Source organism: Rhipicephalus sanguineus, chromosome 1 (genome assembly GCF_013339695.2).
Source record: "Rhipicephalus sanguineus isolate Rsan-2018 chromosome 1, BIME_Rsan_1.4, whole genome shotgun sequence".
Taxonomy (NCBI): domain Eukaryota; kingdom Metazoa; phylum Arthropoda; class Arachnida; order Ixodida; family Ixodidae; genus Rhipicephalus; species Rhipicephalus sanguineus.
Genome location: NC_051176.1, coordinates 162719359 through 162740171, shown reverse-complemented (window position 1 = coordinate 162740171; position 20813 = coordinate 162719359). Strand labels below are relative to the sequence as shown.

Here is a 20813-nt window from a genome sequence, read left to right as displayed (position 1 = left end):
TAGAGACATTGTGCCTTTAACAAAAAAAAGGAAATTTCTTTACAGCTTCTTACTCATTGCTGCTGCCTAAATAGTAGTGCTAGAACAAACCATTAGGAAATTTTGGCCATCCGGTACTTAATATTCCAATGCAGTATACAGAATATGCCCATTACGAGCAATCTTGAGTTGGCAGCACTTTAGAGAAATCTACCCATGACTCTGTGTATAATTTTGCCTAAACGTTTTGGTGGTATAGTGGTTACGGTGCTCGCCCTACTGACCCGAAAGATGCGGGTTGCGGCAGTCGCATTTTGATGGAGACAAAATGATAGAGGCCTGTGTACTGTGCAGTGTCAGTGCCCATTAAGGAACCCTAGGTGGTCGAAATCAATTTGGAGCTCTCCACTACGGTGTGCCTCATAATGATATCATGGTTTTCACACGTAAAACCCCAAAAATTATTAAAGTTCTCTGTAGAGACGATAGTGTCACTGAGAAAGTCTGAAAAAAGTTATATACGCAAAGAGGCATTAAACACATGGCATATTTGTGTGCCTACTTCAATCTCCTTCCCCACGATCCTGAAACTTAACAAAGTGTTAAGGTGGCTCTGATCAGAAATGATCTCATTCAGGTTCTGAAAAAGCAGTTTGGCGGCAGTTCCCCCATGCATGGCATTTCCTGGACGACTGCTTGAATCTCAAGCCACCTTCGAACACAGCTAAAATTTTCTGTGCAGAAAGCTGCTGGAAGGGCTTTGGCTTGAAGGCACAGTATAATCTTCATGGGGTGGGGATTAGTGCTTGTGCACAAGTGCTCTTCTCTAGCATCAGTGGGCATTCAGTGCTTCTTTTCCATGCACAAGCTAATTCTTAGTGAGAAGGGCAGGACTTTAAAGCTAGAAATGGTTTCGTGATTTATTTGGATGATCTCTGAACTAAATTCTGTGTGAGACTCTTGTAGACTAGCAATGTCTTTGTGTCTCTATGCTCTTATGAGAGAGAAATTTAACATAGCAAAGGGAGTGCTTACTGCATCGATTTTTATTATAAAAGCATTGTTCCTGTTTGGGTGTCGTTCCCTTGTTATCATTAATCGTAGATGTGTATGCCTAAGTGGCATTTAGTGCTGTGTTTGCCTGAAGATTTTTTTACTGCCTGAATATTTAATCCGATATTTACTTATCGAATACTGTCTCAGGCATGTGCAATTATTGCTTTGTAGTAGAATTGTAGCTGTAGTATCAAGTTTCTTTCTCTCTGTCTCTTCACTGTTATTGACTGCTTGAGATGGCATTACAGCTTCTGTTTATTAAGACAGTTCTGAAAGAATGTTTTTGCTTGCTTTTGTTGGGTAGTTGCCAACCCAGTAATTATGCTATGGAGCCTCAGTTCTCCAAGAGTGCAGCAAATGTCATTATCTTTCATTATGGGCAGTTCTAAAATGTACGGTAAGACGTGGTTGGACACGAAAAACGAGCATAATCACATCACTGAAACCTGTTGGGGTAGTCTCGTGATAACAGATACCATTGAAGCATGCACTTGCACTATGGCGGTCCTGCCAGAAAAGGAGCCGTTTCAACATCATCATTGCCACTCTATAAGTCTACAGTGGAGGGCACATCTCTCTGAAATTTTCGAGAGAGAGAAACAACTTTATTTATCCCATCTTAAGGGAGAGGGGCTGCGAGAATAAGGTGAGGGATCCTACTTGTGGTAGGCCTGCTCTATCACCTCAACCCACTTCTTGATAGTCTTCTGAAGTGCAGGGTTGTAGCTACGCATAGAAGCCTCCCACAGCTCCCTACTACCTAAATATCTACGTAGGCTTTGGGGGAGGCGAGTGATTCTTACACTGTCAACGAATGTGGTTTGGGTCCACTCTGCTGACAGAGCAAAACTTGCAGGCCAAACTAGGGTACACTCCCGGTTAAATTTTGTTGCGTAAGGCAGGGGAGAGAAAAGTGCGAGTTTGTAGTTTACGCCATAGAACCTTGTGCCTGCGTAAGGACCAATGCATTAAAAGTGGGAGGGTTTGGTACCCTAAGCGGTAATGCCTGCAAATGTCCGGGTATGTAAGCAATCTTTCTTTGGAGGTAAATGCCGGAGGGAGATTAGTGGCTTCTGAACCATCCCCTAGTCTAGCCTGCGCTCGGATTATGAAAGCTCGAGCACTTGCGTGGGCCATTTCATTACCAATTAGGCCTGCGTGAGCAGGTGTTGGGATGGCGCTGTCCTGCAAACCCTGCCCACTTCAAAGTTGCATATGGCAGTTTTTGAGTCACCTACAATTACAAACGAATTGGGTATTCAGGAATGGTTGCTTGCTGGGCTTGTTGGTTCATTGCAACACATGTAAAAGCGTGTAAAGCTGGAAAGGACGACAGAGACAGACGGTAAAAAGTGCTGACTTTCGAACTGTTTATTTCGCTGACAATACCAGGTATATGTACATACGAAGTGCCAGCAGGTAAGGAAAAGAAACAAAGCCAAAAGATAGAATAAGCGTGAAATGCGCAGGATGATATTGATAAGGTCTTAATCACCAACTTTCTAAAAAACCTTAGCTCATCTTTGGTCAATGCAAGCGATGGCATGCTGACACATCCTTCACCCGCACCCGTCTCAATTATCTTCCTGATGCATTGGTCTTTGTGGTGATAAACATTGCCACATTTTTTTTTAACTCGGCCTTGCAAGGCTTAGCACGTCGACATGTAGACTTATCACATTTACGGGATGGTAACTAGGGTCAGCTTAGCTCACAGTGCGGTAACTGTGGTAATAAGCCTACGCATCGGCGTACTAAGCCTTGCAAGCCTGAGTTAAAAAAAAGTGACATTGTTTATCGCTACAAAGACCAGTGCATCAGGGAGATAGTTGAGGTGGTAGAGATTGCTTGTGTGGGAGAGGGATGCGTCCGCATGCCATCGCTTGCATTGACCAAAGATGAGCTAAAGTTTTTAGAAAGTTAGTGATTAAGACCTTCAAATTATCACCCTGTGCATTTCATGCTGATTATTCTATGTTTTGACTTTGTTTCTTTTCCTTACCTGCTGGCACTTCGTATGTACATATATACATGGTATCGTCAGTGGAATAAACAGTTGGAAGTTAGTGCTCATTACACTCTGTCTCTGTTGTCTTTTCCAGTTTTGCTCGCTGTTACGAGTGTTGAATTGGGTATTGTTGCATGGAGTGCCACCGTTACCTTCTCCGAAGACGAGGCTTGGATGGATGCTGCCGTCGCAGCACTACCAGTGGAGTCAACAACTGATATGGCGAATTTTTGTCCACACGTATACTCTGTGGCATCGAAATAGACCACATTTTTGCAGTTATACCCGTACCACACGGGCACAAGAAATGACATTCAGTAGTTAAGGCATTAAGTTCCTGAATGGCATTTTTTTCGGCGGAGCTGCCACCTGTCTAATTTTAATGACATTTGACCTGATGAGGTCGATAACAGCGACTTTTGAAGTAAGCAATTTTAGAGTAATGATACGATATGAACATGCATTTTAGCATAACTAATTTGCGTTCGAGGCTAGTGGAATATAGAAGTAAGCATACTATGGTGTCATTAGCCTGAGTTTGTTACTGTTTTTTACAACATTGCAACCGACCACAGCAACTTAGGCCGTTGCATGTTGAATCCTAAGCCTAGAATCCGACATAGCACCTGTCATGTCAAAGCCGTTGCAAATTTGACGTGAATTTCGCTATAATACAACTAAGGAATAACACGAAATTTGTTAAGTCATGTATAAAATATTTTTGACGTGATAGACGCTATTTCATATGCCTTATGTGTACTGCAGTGAGCGAGCTTTGGTGTCAAGAGTACATATTTCTCAGTTGAATGTGTTCTAGCAAAGGCATTAGGTGAAGAATGGCATTCAGGCAAATGCCATTTGATTTGCCCTTGTGGCACCGTGCAAATGGTATTAAATCTTAAGGCATTCGGAAGTTAATGCCATTTTCAGTGCCCGTATGGCGCAGGTATTAAAGAACTTTCTCTGAAAGGCTTTAGCTCATTGTTGCCTTCTATGCTTGTAATAAACAGGATGCATATTTTTAGGGAGAGGAGGGATATCAAAGTTCTCATGAGTCTCATGGGGAATATCAAATTTCTCCTTGGTCATCAGTGCTGGGGTAATGCTTAGGGAGTTTAAAATGCGTCTTCCAGTGTGGGTGTTCGATAAGCGTTGGTACTGAGCTGTCAGGTGGGCTTCTTCAAGCTCACTAAACGCATTTAAGGTGCCTCTAGCCAAAAGTCTCTCAGTAGAGGCAGTACTTGGCACTGCGCTGGCAAACTTGTACAGCTTGCGTATCAGTGAATTAACCTTACCTTCCTCAGGCCTAGTTAGGTGGAGATAAGGGAAGGAGAATGTGATTTTACTGATGGAAAAGGCCTGTACCAGTATTAGTAAATCTGCTTCGCGGAGACCACCGTGCTTATTGGAGAACCTTCGTATAAGCTGTGTTGTGTAACCGTTTGAAATGTGTACAAGAGAAACACAATTAGAAGGCAGTTTCGAGTAACATGATTGTTGTAAGACATTAAGCCACAACACTAGGCTTATGGCTGTGCTCCTAAGTTGCGATACCATCTAACTGCCACCACTGCTTTTAGGGAAGTGGTAAGTCTCCTTTTTCACCTGCCACGACAAGCCATGCTGCGAGTGTCACACATATTCATCGATTCACAAACAAGATGCTGCAATTAATTACACGTGACACTATTAAAAAATTGAGACTTCATGTTCCAACTATGGCGTTGTAGTGGCCACAATCTTGCCACACTGTGCCGGCGAGAGTGAGTCGAGTGAGTGTGTCGCCGTGCTGCACGGGACCATTTTCTCTGCATAGTCGCTGCCGAGATAAAGGAAGAATGGCAAGGGGCACGATGAGAAAAATATCTGTTGTGCAGTTAGTACTTGTGCCAAGAAGTTCTCTCTCTCTCTCCTTTGTGTTCCCACTTCCCACAGTCAATAGACATGTTAATGTTTTTATTTATTTTTTGAAAATTTAGATGCAATCCCAGCCACGGCAGCTGCATTTTCGATGAAGGTGAAAATGTTTGAGGCCCGTGTACTTAGGTTTAGGGGCACATTAAAGAGCCCGAGGTGGTCGAAATTTCCAGAGCTCTTCACTATGGCGTCCCTCATAATCATATCGTGGTTTTGAGACATTAACCCCAGATATTATTGAAAATTTGGATGCAGAAATTTTATTTTTAGTAGTCCTTTTATTGGAAAACTGTCAGCAGCTTTTAAAAAGTACAGAGCCACTAATTTTATCTGTGGCATGCTGAAAACAGTTATTTTATTTTATGGCAGTAATTGAACTTATTTTTTGCTTTGTATTATTTCAGGAGGTGGGGACATTTTGCTGACTGACTGACATGAATGCAGATCAGAAAGGAGCTTGGTTGGGTTTGTCATTTATTCTTAATCCTTGTTTTGCTTTGAGTGCATGTTTGCAATTAATTTCACGTGGAAATGAATGTTCCTAATACTTTTCTCCAACAGACCTGAAAGAACTTCACTCCTCCTTGAATGATTTAAAGGACAAGGTATGCTAACCTTTTTTTTAATATTTATCAACCCTTTTTCAGATAGAATGCAAACAATATGTGCATGTTTTTGGCAAAAGGCACTCCTGCATTGGTTCAGCGAGTAGAATCCTTGTTGCATCCTTCAATGTGATCTTTATAAAAAAAAAAAAACATTCTACATTAAGTAATATTACTAAAGAGCACTTTTATGCAGCATATAACCGAGAAGTTTCTGTTGGCACGCATTTTCTTTTCTACACTCAGAAGACATCTGTGGTGTTATGCTTATGCAGTGAGCCTCAGAAAAGTGGGCTTTCCAAATCGTCAAAGTCAGCCGAGCTAAGATACATGTCACATTCTCACTCAAGGCTGATGGCCATATGCAGCAAGGAATGGAAAGTGGCAGTATAACACTAGCATAAACATGCACAGACACACCTTTTATGTGCTTGTAGAACAATGTGTGCCATCTTTCATGTGCTTTCATGTGCATATTTGCCTTTAGTGTCCCTTTAAGTTACACTATGACTGCGTAAAACACTTTCCTGTCTGTACCTATCCCTGTCGATAGCTTACGGTTGACAGTTTCATATTTGAATTTCCCACTTTCCATGTGCACCTGGACAGTTAGCATCATCCAGCGAGTGAAACAAGCACCACAAGTGCTGTTTTCCTTGTTCGTTTCGTTTTTCCGCGACGTGGGGTAACTTTAACCTTTTGCGGTCCGTTGTCAAGCTCCTCCCGACAATGCAACACGGCTGCAGCGGCTCGTGGTTGGGCACTGCTCGACAAGTTCTTTCATTGTCGCGCGCTCTTTAACGTGTTTTCTCATTGCATTATGTGTCATCTCTAAATGAGTAAGTAAAGTCCTTTTACTTGAGCTTTGATTTCTTTAGTTTCACACCAGAATGGACGGAAAATGGGTAAAGCTCTTGGACCGCAAAGGGTTAAAAGTGCCACCGAAGCCTGCTGAAGTAGTTTCCAACATTGTGTCAATGCCGCGTGTTGTGACTTCGTGGAAATTGTGCGTTTCTACAGATTTCGATGCATCTGCATGTGAAATTCTACACCGACATTTTCAGTGACCCATAAGACAACTTCGGTTTGCTAGGTTTCAGTAGCACAGATATTGAAAGTGCATCAGACCGGTCCAGAATGTCAACTGGTATCCACTATCAAGTTTAATTTTCCTCTGTGCATTGTTTCACTGCTGCCTCATGCTTATCTCAAGATCTCTGACATGCTCTAAAGGTCAAAATCATCTTCAGTGTTTCAGCATCATTTACTCGTCACTGCATAGGGATTTGTGTTTTTCGTGAAAAGATGGCTGGTTGTTGACCATGGTGTTGTACCATTGATCACAACAGCGATTGTTTCCTTCCCACTGTGTATTGAAGGTTGAAATTTGCTGATATACTGCACGGATCTCTCGTGTATAAAATGTATTCTCCGAAAAATTCTTTTGTTGCATATTTGTGAGGTAAAAATTGCTCACTAAAATACCCCATACCCGATACGATCAGTGAACTCAAAAAGTTTAACCATTCCAAAATCTCGCACTAATTATGGATCATTTACATTCACGCATACCGCATCACATCTTTGGAACAAACTACCCACAGACCTAGCAGAACCACAGTTGTTGACCTGTTAAAAAGTAACCTACATTCTTTTGTACTCGCGTCACTTGTCTGATGAGAATGTCCCATATTCCTGCCATTATACTCTTTTCTCACGCGCTCTAGTGTTTGTATAACAGAATATGACATGAGGGCCCCCTTCACAACTCCTGTGCGAGTTATGGCGCCCTGCCTTTAACTTATTTACCTATCTTCATGTGAATAATAAAAGAATTGAAAAGATTTGAAAAAGAATTGAATTCAGAATTGAAATTTCGATTTTTTTATATATCTCGCAGTCTTATTACAAATTTGTTTTAAGATAATTTGTTTCATAGGGTGTGTCCAGATAAGATCGAACACGAGGTCCCGGTCACCATTCCCGATTTTGATGAAATTTACTGTAGGTCTAGGCATTACACCCATAACAATGGTTTTGCAGTTAGTTTTGCGTAAAAAAGTTTTTTTCGCCTGAAAAAAAATATACAAATTTTGGCCGCAAAAAACACTTTTCCGCCAATTTTGCGATTTCTTAATTTTGAGCACACCTAGGGAAAAAACGGTGCACTTCTTCGTCACAATATTTGTTCCCCTTAAAGAACAAGTGAAATACAATCTTATGAGTCTTTTATTTCCCTTGCTGGTCGAAGCACTTTTGAAGAAAAAAAATCACAAACTTGGCAAATCGCACAAAATACCTTTATTTCGGGAATTTATTGCTGCATGCAAGTTAAAGTGAGGATAATAAAACTCGGTACATATTAACTTTGATACTTTCGCTCTCTTTTAAAATAATTTGCATGGTTTTATCGCGTTCTGTTTCACTTGATAAGTGGGCTGAAACGTAAGTGATTTACGAAAAACGCTGAACTTTGAAAATGATTTTCTCAAAAAGGCCATTATTAATTTTTTTTAAAATCTCTCTGATTGAAGTCAAGGACGTCATCTACAATTCTGCAGAAAAAAACGTTGCATTATTTTGGTTGCTAACAAGTTATAGTGCGTCAAATGTGACCATGGCAGCCTAGCGGCCGCGTTGTTCGTTATGTGGTGGAACTCGGATATAAGTTGCTAAAAATACTTGTACATGACATAATCACAAATCAGCAGCTCCACGCCAACAAATGCGCAGCCAGGTGTCATGGTTCAGCAAGCTTAGTCTTGCGATCAGCCGCTTGACAAACCCGCGCAGCAGCGGCCGTTCCATGCTGCGGGCGCTCACTTTACATGAGTGCCGCTTCGAATGCGGATAAGCTCCGCTTGTGCGCCAAACTACGATCAGAGGACGAACGAGAGAAGTAATGCATCACTGTGAAAGTTAAAGGCTGTTAAGTGCTAACAAATGTCATAGTATGCAACGAAAACTCTGTCGGCAATTTCCCAGTGAGCGCCTCCAGTGGTGCGCTCATGTGTTGCTTTCTCTCTTCTGATGGCCTAAAGATAATTAGGTTCATTCTATGAGCAACATATGACACAAAAGAAAGCCATTGACATCTAAAGAAAACTGTCATACGTGCTTCCGATGGTCGAACAACTCAAACTGCAGTTGTTCATCTCGTGCCAGAACACTTGTCAGCCGACTGTGAAAAGAAGTGTGTCCAAGTCCTTTGCTTCATTAAAGAACCGCTTTTACAATACTGTATTGTTGTGCGTCCACGGATAGAATATCCAACGCAAGTCGAGCATTTACACGATATTTTGCGGCTTCGCGCATAACATCAGGGAAAAAAATACATGCGTGCTGTAATGAAGGCGCTGTTTTTTTGTAGGGGTGAGCGAATATTCAAAATTTCGAATACAAATATAATATTTTCCTTATTCGAAGCATATTCGATTTGAAAAATGCATATTCGAATTTTCCCTGAATATTCGGCCATGGCTGAATATTAAAGACGTGAATATGCAAAGAGGGGAGAACGAATGTAGTGATTATGCGAGCAGGCAGAGAGAGAAAGTTGCAAGGAGGCAATCAGTGCCATCTGTCACGTAAACCTTTAAATAACGAAAGGGACCACCGTGTTTCTGTAGGAGAATTTACAGGGACAATAAAACCACCACCACCCCTAGAGCCATCTGGTATGTAAAAGCGCTACTGGCTGTTATGTGCATTGTTCCATGCGTGGGTGTGGCGTGCAGCCTCGTTAAGATCAAACGGGTTGTGAGTTGAGCGGGAAGGTGTTTTAACGCGATAGCGTTACAGCGCATGCCCAATGAGAAATTCCTCTGTGTCAATATTAGAAAGAAGTCGCTGCATTTTTTACTCATTTATTTCTGGAAAAACTTCGTTAAATCGGGTTTAATGCCATGACAGCTTTGTTAATTCGTGTTGATGAACACTTATCCTTATGGGTGCTTGCCAGCGAATAGAAATTTTTTCATTAGATCGGGAAATTCGTAAAATCTAGTTTCGTTAGATCGAGTTGTAACTGTATTCGAAATGAACGAATAGATGTATTTTACCGCAAGTAACCCACCTGAAAAGGTGGCTTCACTGCGGCTTGAGGCCGCGATGCCGTGAAGCCGTCTTTTCAGCAGAAATCCGCGCTTGAAGGTTAAATGTACATATTACCTGCACCCAGATTATTTTATTTACTTTTTTTTAAAGTTTAAAAGCGTGTTATGTGCGCTTATATGTGCCAAGTGTAGCAAACTTTAAAATGTGGTGTATTTTGCCACATCTAACTTGCTTTCTACCAGTATTTAAATCTTGCTACTGTTCAATGTAGTTTCCACTTTGGCTTGAACCAAAAAAGTGACATTTGCACAATCCTAGTTCTAATTCTTAACCCTTTCAGCCCTGGATTTTTTATTTTGGTCGGGGACTTTTTTTGTGCATGTTTTCCTAATAGTCATGACATCAGAAGACCACGAACGAAAAATTGAGCCAGTGGTGCAAGTATTAATGGATTTATAGTAGGGGTGTGCGAATATTCGAAATTTCGAATATTTTTCGAATAGTGTTTGCTATTCGATTCGATTCGCACTGAAATTTTACTATTCGAACTATTCGAACTTCCCAAAGACAAATGCGGTCAACGTCCGATTGAAAGTGACCCCTTCAGATTTTCAATATGCTTCACCTCATTACACTCTCGTATTGCGGCAAAGCTGCCTTTCTAGGTCCGTTACGGTCGAATTTAGCCAAGAGAGAGTCAACGTCCGTTTGGAAGTGGTCCCTAGATTTTCAATATGCTTCACCTCATCACACCCCCGTATTGCGGTAAAGCTGCCTTTCAAGCTCCGCTACGGTCGCAAATGTATTAACTCAAGAAAACGCTGGTTCCAATATGGAGGTGAAAGATGTGGCAGAGTTGGGGGCTCAATTAATGCTGTTTTGGACCTGAAATTTGGGCAGGAAGTCTGAAAAATCGGACGCCAAAGCTTTTTAGCATCCAAAATTTCAGATGTTCTTATATATCGACGTCTACAAGGCAGATTTGGAACTCCAGACTTGAAGGGAGCACACCCTTGTCTGCCACATCAGTTGGCCTTCCACAGAAGTTGAAAGAGAAGGAGAGGCTGAGGAAATGGCATCTCTGCCTATCACGTGTAAAGTGTTGTCGGCAACACCTTGGTTGCACCAAATCATGTACATAAATGCAATTCGGCCTCTACATTGCCTCATTCTTGATAAGAAAGACAACTATGAAATATGACCCCACCAGCGCTTCATCAACCTCGCAAAAAGAAACACTTTCATGTTGCTATCTCACAAGAACATACTTAAGGATTCACTGCAACATTTTCTGTAATTTCACTTCGAATTATTCGAAAAATGTTTGAGAAATATTCGAAAATTATTCGAAATTATTCGATTCGATTCGCACTCAATCTTTATTATTCGAATTCGCTTCGCACCCAAAATTTTGCTATTCGCACAGCTCTAATTTATAGACATGACATCAAATTAGGTCATCAGGGCTCAGCGGTTGTGAAATGAGAAAAATGGCATCTTTTTTTCTGCTATTCACTAGAGTACACAAAATGTGAGCCACGTCTCATTTTTCTGTGTGATACTTATTGAAACAGCTTCGGTACGTCGTCCCGAAAATGACGCCTACCCGCCTGAGCTGACCCGCCTCGGCATCACCCATGACTTTGGTCAAGCTTCTTCTTCTTTGTGGCTCCCAGCTCTGCAAGCAGGCCGCAATTTTGGTGTCAATCGCAGTGGGGATCATTGAAAAAGTATTCCCCCAAGAACGAGCAGTTTTGGTTTCATTTCCGAGGTGCTAGGGGAAATGTTGTGTGATGGTGTCAATTGACACCGCCAGGGCCGAAAGGGTTAAAAATAGTCTGCAAATTAGTTGGGTCACTACAAGAATGCCCATTTTTCTTTATATGTTATATGTACTATTCAAACTATTCAATTTGAAATTATTCAACCAAATCAGTATTCGCTTCGTACGTCAAATTCGCTATTCGCTCATCCCTATGTATTATGAATGCTGTGCATTCTTTAAAGTAAAGCATCCCTAATGTGCACCCGTTACGTTACGGTGAACTTTGTGGTCGCTGCATACGATTCTTCAGTGCATATTTATGCTGTGTTCCCGTCACTTGGCAGTGTTTTACTATGGTCACTGAGAAATATGCATAATGCAAACATTACCCTCGTGCTCGATTTCAGCCTTATGTATTGCATGCTTAGGTGACAGGAAATTTTTTTTTTGACCAAGCTTTGTTCTGCAGCTCTCTTACACAGCATGTGTTGTACTTTTGCGTTCTGTAAACAGATACAATGAAATAACCACCTAGAATGTTACCTAGATATTGTTTAGATGCTTGGAAAAAGAAAAGTCAATGTGTGAGCATCACATTGCATAAGGGAGAGGGTATTTTTCACCTTCAGGTGTTTCGTTGCAGCACGTAGAGTGCTCACCTTGTGAACATGTCAACTATTCAATTTTTCTGCCTGATAATTTGTAGTTAGTGCATTACTAAAAGTATCTTAACCCATATATGCCCAAAATCAGAAAAACAGACAAAACAAAAAAATTTTTTCACAAAAAGTGTACTTCTACCCTCAAAAGAAAGCACAAGTTCTTTATTTACTGCCAGGTAAACGAAACACTGTTTTTCAAGCCGTCCTATACATACAGGACAATGGCCATTAGGGGTGCCATGTGCGGGTGTGGTAAGCCTTGGAACATTTGACGTGCACATCGACATTGCACTTCTTCCTCTCCGTGACGTCTTTCATACAAAGCACGCATTTGCCCGGAGAAAGCAGTCGGCATTTCACGTGCGATTCTTCGTCTCCATGACGTCTTTCACACAAATCATGCATTTGCCCGGAGAAAGTGGTCGGCACGTGGCAGCAAGAAAAGCAAGCAATGTCTAGGCTTGCACAGGTTGAGAATGAGGCCTGCTTGATGTGCTGTAGGTGGTACTAGTCATCAGCTAAAGAAATGATGTCAGAGTGCATCAAAGAAGCGTCCTTTATGTAGGATACTGGGCATATATGGGTTAAAAAAACATGCATTCTGACATGCAGTTTAAGTTATTGTAAAACATTAATGAAAAGCTATTGTTACTTCTCGTTTAGCAACTTTTTAACCATGCACACGTGGACAAGGGTGGCAAAGGGTCAGGTGGAGTGACGAAATTAAGAAATCTGGAGGCATAAAATGGAATCGGCTCGTGCAAGACAGGGTGTGTTGGCGATCGCTGGGAGAGGTCGTCATCCTGGTAGGGGCCATAAGATAGACTGCTGCTGCTGCTGCTGACGATCATGACATTCATTATTTGATTTGATATTTGACGAGATTTTTTTGCCTTATTCGTATTCGATTCGTATTAGAAAATTTCAATATTCACATACCCCTAGTTTTTTGTCATCAAGGAGTACTAGTAGGCTTTATAATTTATGGTTTTTGCAGCCTCATTTTGTAATAATTTTATATGTCTTTGAAAAGCTGAATGGCATTTTTGGGTGTCGTAGTAAAGTTTGAAAGATGATGCACTTGTCCTAACTCTGCTTTGCAGCTAAACAGGACTGGTCAGAAGCTTTCCGCTGCTTCTTCTTCTGGCCCAATTGAGTTCAACTTCGCTGCTCAGCCAAGCTCTGTCACCTCCACGAGCAATTTTGTGCACAGACTTGGGACAGCTGGAACGTCTGCTTCATCTCTCGTACGATATATTGCTGGTTTACTTCAATTGCATGTATATGAGAAGGCAGATAGTGCAGGAAATATGATGTTCGGCCACTGTGTGCTACGAATATCTTGTTAATCTTGACTAACAGACTATATATTTGCAAAATATCAGTTTCTGAAGTATCAAAAATGAATTTTTTAATGCATTTTAAATGTTCAAACTAACTAGACAGAAACCTCCAGCTGGTTTATTACCAGCCTAATTAAGGGGGGAAGAGGTTTTTAGACATAAGGTGCTTTAATATTTAAGTTACAATGATGAAAACCTGGGTGATTATATATTTTCATGTGCTTATATCAAATTTTAGCTCAGTTTCTGCTTACAACATACAATTGACTTTTTTATTAATTGTTCATGAAAACTTCATTTGGTCACATTTTTTATAAACTGGCTACTTAGATCCTACTGAATAAAGTGTCATTGAATTCTACAGATATCAAAAAGTGCAACAAGGGTAATTTTATGGTGATAACTTCCTTAGAACAAAACTTGTGAACCTTCAAAGTTCTCATTTGAATGACTGAGAAAAAGCACTTTCCTTATTTCACCCTTTCTAAAAATTTAGGATTTCCCAGAGTAACATTTGCACCCTATTGCACTTACCAAACACTCATCTTCTCAGCTAGACAAAAATGGTCAAAATTTAGTGTGCCAAAGCTGAGAAAATCTTCTCGGAAGATTGTAAGGTTTTGAAAAACAATACTGCTCAGCATCTTCGAGTGATAGAAATTTTACAACACAATACATTGTGTTAAAGCATGTTGATAAAGCAAGCCAGAATGGTGTATGCACCATTTTGGCTTGCTGACTGCACAAATGACTGAGTCATTTGTGTGCAGTGAAGTCCACTTTTGTTACAGTGTGAAATGTTTTTTTTTTATCTATAAAACTTTGCCTTTCTAACCTCTTGCTTGGTTCGGCAGGACACCTTGGGCTAGTTGGTGTGATCTGATAAAAATGCTTTGTGTATGCACACGGAGTAAGATAAGACATGAGCGCAGACTCCCCTGCCGTGCAATGCATTCGCTCGGGACAAACCGTGCAACTCGGATGCGGACATCTAGCTTGTTCCTTTGCTTTCTCCCTCCACTCCTCTTCATGCTTTCGCACATTCTTTCTCCTACCCTTGTGCTCTCAGCGAACTACTCGTGACTCGCAGTGCCATCTGTCAAGGCGCGTGGAAATCATTCAACAACATGCTCTCATGAGCACATTCACTGACTGGCGGAGGCTGGCGGCGGTGAGTGGTGTGCACGGAGCAGACGACAAAATGGGTAGGCAAGCAAATGCATGAATGTGGCAAAGCACTGCGTGTCCCTTCCAGATGAGCAGAGTCGGTGCTCCTGTCTGATCATACTCTGGGTGTATGCACAAATGTTTCTCCTATGCTCTACTCTCTAAAATATTAAATCAGTTGGTAGTTGGTGCTTCGTGTGTGTTGTCCTTTTGTATGTCATAATTTTCACCCGAAAACAGTATTCTGCTTGGTCTCGCTTTATATGATGAACATAATCATTAGCAAGGAAAAAAAATGTCTTTTAGGGAAGTTTTTTACTCTAGAGGGTAAAAGATAATCCTTAACTATCCACTGTGCTAGATGTAGTGCCTGTGTAGCTTTAGCAGGCTAAACTGAAGTAAATCAATCAGTCATTGGTGCACGGTAGGGAGAAGCTTTGTTATATTATTTCTGTAGTGAAATTTTTATGTTGTTGCATTCAATTCTCTTTTTTTTACAGGTAAGCCCAAAGGGTTACAGGACAACTCAAAGCACGGAAAGGAGTGCTATAAATGGTGAGTATTATTCTAAGGAGCTAAACGTCGGTAGGCACTAAACTTGTTGGCTTCTGATGAAACTGGTGCCATGTATACTGATGAGTATTAAAATGGCATCTATAGAAAGGGAACTAAATTATGCTTACCATGAATCTTGAGTTATCTATGAGCGCTAGAATGCTGCACAGGTCTGATTTTTCGACCCAGTCTCCCTTTATAAAGCCCAAGAGCAGCCCAGGCTTCATGTTGGACGTTTGATGGCCCATGGCTGTCAAACTCTTGTTAAGCCATCTGTAGTCAATGCAGAAGCGGAGTGTGCTGTCTTTCTTTTTTACTAGTACAACAGGCAATGCCCGTGGACTTGTCGATGGCTGACTAACGTCATCATTCAGCATTTCTTGAACTTGACACCTAATCGCCTCCCTTTCCTTTGGTGATATACGGTATGGATGCTGGTGAAGAGGCCATGCCTACTCCTCTATCAATATCGTGTTCAGGAACGGAGCTGTGCTTTGCACTAGCTTCTGTGGAGAAGGAGCCAGAGAATTCTGTCACCAGGCCTAGTAGCCACTGCTTTTGCAGACCTGACAGGTCAGCATTTATGTAAATGTGGCTGCTCAGGCTAAAACCAGTTGTTGAAGTCACTTATAATGTGCCAATGTTGGATAAGTCAGCGATATTGCTGAGGAAGGTGACAGCTGTGCCTTGAGGGATATGCTTAAATTCTCTTCTGCAGTTCGTCAGCAAAATGTTTATTCTGTAGCCAAACAAGGCTTTGGGCTATACAGCTATTTCTTTTGAGCAACAGCGGAATATTTGCCTCAGCATTGCCTTCATAGTCGTCAGATTCGTTGAATATGTAGCAGGTTATGGGGGTCGGTATGCCACTCTTCTCCTTGGCAGCAGCGGAGTGTTGTCATAGACAATCCTCAAGGCATTGACATAAATGTCGTCAGTGCTGCTTGCTGCGGAAATTGTTACCCGCTCTGGCTAGTTGCTTTTTATGCCTACAAAGTGTCTAGGCCTAGAAAGTGCCTAGAAAGTGTCTACATTTGTTGATTGCAATGTTGGCATAGTGTGCCAGGGCCCATTGTTGTGTGGCAGGATATATAGAGAGGAGAGGGGAAGGTGCCTGAATGTTTCACTGGGGGAACATAAGCAGTCATTAGTAAAAGCAAGGCCTTCACGCCTAGCCAGTAATTGCCGAGAATACGGGTGTACCCTTCATTTCATTGACACAACAGTGCTTTCTGGGCAAGAAAAACAGCTAGCCAGAGAAATGATTGAGGTCTTTCACATTAGAATAAAAATCGAAGGCTATGAGGATGAGGAGTATGAATACCTAGTCAGCATGGGTGGCAATTTGATATAGAAAGTATTGTGCACAAGTCTAGTGAAGAGGCATTAGCCAGAAAGTTCCATACCGTTTCAAGCTTGTGTCACGTGGTCCAGTGACCTTCTTCGATTTCTTCTTTTGTGTTTTCATGAATAAAAAATCAGTTGAGAGTTGGTGCATGTCTTTTGCACTTCTCGCCCTTCCTTTGTGTCTGAACGTTGCACAACCTTCAAGATGAAACCATGCCAACTAGCTCTGTTTTCTATCCTAAGGCAGTTTATCCTCATGCTGCATGTTGTTGAATGTGGTCTGTTTTAAGCAGCTTGGAATACTATGTGTAATGAAGTTGACGTTTTTTTTATGCAACTTGTAAATTGTGTGCACAATTCTGCCCCTTCGGGCAGCCTCTACATATCCCTTTAAAGTTCTAAACACATTTGGGGGGAGTAAAGAACACTGTAAGTTCCATGCTGGAAGTTTCCTTTGGCCGACCATGCAGCTGCACATTGTTTTTACAAAACAGCGAAGCCATCTATAAAGAGAATGAAAAGGTAACATGCTGCGAACAAATTGATAGTGTAGGTAAACATTGAAACAAACTTTTAAAGTGAGAATTGGGCTGCATATCAGTGTCACTCATGAGAAAGTTGTATAACAGCTGCATCTTACTGGTACTTACCTACAGGGCAGAGACCTGGAGGTTTACGAAAAGGGTTGTGCTTAACCCTTTGTGGGGCAGTGGGACTCATATGTTCCACTTTTTCCTTCGCCATGTTCTAATTTTTTAGATCAAAACCACTGAATCGATTGCTTTCAGAATTTTAATGTGACCATGTGGATGTTCTAGAAAGCGGTTTTGGTAGTTGTTTTTATGGTATTCACAAGGTGCCAGCAAATAGCGGTGTTCCAAACAAACCATTCCGCTTGCACGCGCTGTATCCTTTTTCCTTCAGATTTTGGTGCGCTCTCCACCCAATTCAGCATGAGCGGTATGCTTGAAAAGTTTATTTTATACTCACGAGTTCCTAAATGTGCTATTATATTGGTTTTATTAGTTCCTACCCATACAGTTTCCTCAAAAATTTGTGCAATGCAAAGTTGACAACCTTTCAATGACATATTATTATTATCGAAAGCGTAGCCAGCCTAACATTGTGTGCAACCGATTGCACTATCCAATTTTCATTCTGCTTCATGCAGGGAAGTCTCTTCCAGTGGAGGAAATAGTTGAGCTTCCTCCACGGACAAATATTAGACTTGCAGGCATGCCCACTACCCACATCTGCTGCTCGAATGCCCTCAGTGCAGGGTAGCAAACCGGACGTGCGTCTGGTTAACCTCCCTGTCTTTCCTTGCTTCTCTCTCTCTCTTGAATGCCATTAGCAAGTGGATGTACAATGGATATTTTGTTGAGTTTTTTTTTTTTTTTTTTTTTTTTGTGATAGAGAGTAGGTGTCTGTAGGCTCTGTCCTTTGTAGTTTGTAAGGTAGCAGCAACTTTGCATAAAAAAAGTACTTTTTTTTTCTGAAACGACTGTCTTTCAGTGGTCAGTGGGACATATATGTCCCATTTTTTTCTCGAAAACCCTTTACAATAGAGAGCTCAGATTTTGTACATATTGTAAGACGCTGATAGAAATTACAATGCCATCCTCAACAGGTGCCGTGCATTGTTCATAACATTGCTCCATATAGGTTTAAGTTAAGGATGACTCAGCGAGCCGGGGAAAATAATGTGATAGGTGTAACCTTAAAGGGGCCCTGCGACACTTTTTCAGCATGATCAGAAAACGCTGCTGATCGGTAGTCGAGGCTCCTGAGAACATGTGAGCCAAACGTTATAGTGTAGCACACAGCCTGGAATTTGCAATGAATTCTCAAAGTCAGCTAGAAATCGCTCGCTCTTCTCTCGACAAATGATGCCATTAACCCTAATGACCGCACCATAAACACAGTCAATGGCCATTGGCTGATTTGAGCATCATGAGCTGCATAGTTACCGTGGCCACCGCAGGATGCTGCAACATGCCTGCGTGCGCGCTTGCGAAGTAAGCCGTGCGTTTGAAGAAAAAAAAAAACAAAAAAAGTGCTCAAATGGATGTAGCTTCTTGCCCCTTGCCTCTGCCTAGCTTTCAGTGTGCTCGCTGGTATGAAAGGAGAAAGAAAGCGCTTAAAGCATGCAAGAAATCCTTGCTACTCTTCTCGTAATTGACGGATTCTAAGAATTTTTGCGGCAGTCGATTCGTGAGGCAATAAACTCCTTTAATGAAGCCATTTGATGATTACTTGCAACAGTGTTGCAGGGCCCCTTTAAGGGACAGGAAGAGAGCAGAGTGGGTCAGGGAACAGACAAGAGTTAAGGACATCTTAGTCGAAATCAAGAAGAAGTTGGACGGGGCACGTAGCAAGAAGGCAAGATAGCTGCTGGTCATTAAGAGTGACAAACTGGATTCCAAGAGTAGGCAAGCATGTGAGTGGGAGGCTGAAAGTTAGGTAGGCAGATGAGATTAAGAACTTTGTGGGTATAATGCGGCAAGCACAGGACCAGGTTAGTTGGAGAAACATGGGAAAAGTCTTTGCCCTGCAGTGGTCATAGTCATGCTGGTAATGATCATTATTTTAGCTGAAGTCAGTGATCTAAAGAATGATTAGGCCGACCATGAAAAGTTTGGTGGAGACTCTACATGCTTGCTAATGAACAACAAGACATGTACACATTATTGTTACATTTCGTCTATATAGCTGCTGCTAATAGCTGTAATGTGATGCTTTTCCTTTTTTCTTTCATGAGCACCTACCCTTTACTGCACCACATCAGTGCCAACAGGCAACTTACAGATGTGTGCAGCTTATTGGCTTGCTGCTTTTGCAGTACATTTTAGAAATTTGAGAGTCACTTCTTTCTTAAAGACAGCAGGAAGGGGAAGATGGAAGCTTGCAATGAAAAAATCCGTAAACGGGGGTGGGTCGACAAGTGGACTTGTCTTCTTCAAGGCTAGAACTGATTATCAGTTCTAGCCTTGAAGGAGACAAGTCCACTTGTCGACCCACCCCCTGTTTACAGATGTCTTCTTTCTTTAAAGTTAATGTGTAAAATTTGAGAATGAAACCACAGGTAAATGCAACAATTTTAGAATAAGGTATGTACAGTGCTAGTACAAGCTGAGCACGTTCTATGGTTTAAGCTTCTAGCGTCTAATATTATATTTCTCTCATAAGACTTCGTTTTTATGACACTGTTGTTTCTTGAAAAGCTTTAACTCTACAGTTGAGACAAGTTTTCGGTCCTTATTTGTAATTTGTTGTAGACATGCACCGAGTTGTGGAGGGAATGTTGACCATGGTTCGGCCATTTCTGGTAGACAATGAGATGCTTCGGTCTCATATGGTAGTACAGACATGGACAAATGAAACACGAACAAGAAATTACAAAGTAGAATAGGTTTCATGCGGGATTACACAAGAGCGCTATCTTGGATCGCTAATTGTGTATGTGGTTTCCATGATGGTCTAGGCCTCAAAATATGCGTGCAAGTTGAAATCATGCTGACGTTACACTTACTGGTGAAAACAAGGAGATAACTCATTTTACTTAACCCTGACTTGTTTTTATTCCACTTGTCCATGACAGTACATATACGCAAGCTTCTGTGAGCCTCATATGTAACAACAGTCAAAAAAGCTGTTCTTTAAAGTTGCATGTGCATGTTTCTAGCATGTTTCAGCTGTCAGAACAGTGTGTTCACATTGTGATGTTCCTTTCAAAAGCACACCTTTTTTTTCTCCCTCTCTAAAGGTCTGATATCACCACAAGCCCAGACAACAGAAAGAGGCCACATTTTGTCACAGCAATCTATAAAAAATTTGGACTTTCTACATCATGATGAATTGGACTTCATGCACTCACTTCGACAGTCCAGCACTCAAAACAGCTTTGTGCCCTCAGCGGCTGCCATTACAACTGCTACAAATGTTACGTTTACTGTAGGTGGCATTGTAGCGAAACGCAGTGCAAGTGATAGTGGGCTCCATGTAAGAAAAGCGCATTATATCAACGATGAAGCCGGTAGTCTGCTAAAACAGGGTCCACGAAATTCTGGTAGCAAGATTTTATCCGGTAAGTTTTCGGTTTCAGTCAACCTGCCACTGAGGGGGACTGAACCCACAACCATTGAAGGTTGTTGATTTGGTACCCACTGGCGGCAATTCCATTTTTGTCCATTTGAAATATCTCTTCATGTCATAATTATTACACTTCAATTAAAAACTATATATAATGCCCCTTGTGCTTTCCTTGGCTTCATTATCTGTTAGTTCCATTAGGCTAGGTCTTACAAAGAACCAGGCCTCCTGATTCATTCCACTTTCGTTCATATAAGGGAG

At 41.5% G+C, this 20813-nt stretch overlaps 1 protein-coding gene across 1 annotated transcript in view; it reads left to right on the top strand.

Moving 5' to 3' along the window:
• LOC119401415 (centrosome-associated protein 350) overlaps positions 1-20813 on the top strand; it is a 135599-nt gene that overhangs the window by 1737 nt on the left and 113049 nt on the right. The window contains exons 2-6 of the mRNA XM_037668202.2: positions 5365-5425; positions 5522-5565; positions 13152-13295; positions 15059-15113; positions 20227-20547. Of these exons, the coding sequence (XP_037524130.1) occupies positions 5395-5425; positions 5522-5565; positions 13152-13295; positions 15059-15113; positions 20227-20547 (595 nt within the window). The 5' untranslated portion in view covers positions 5365-5394. The remainder of the gene's footprint in view (positions 1-5364; positions 5426-5521; positions 5566-13151; positions 13296-15058; positions 15114-20226; positions 20548-20813) is intronic.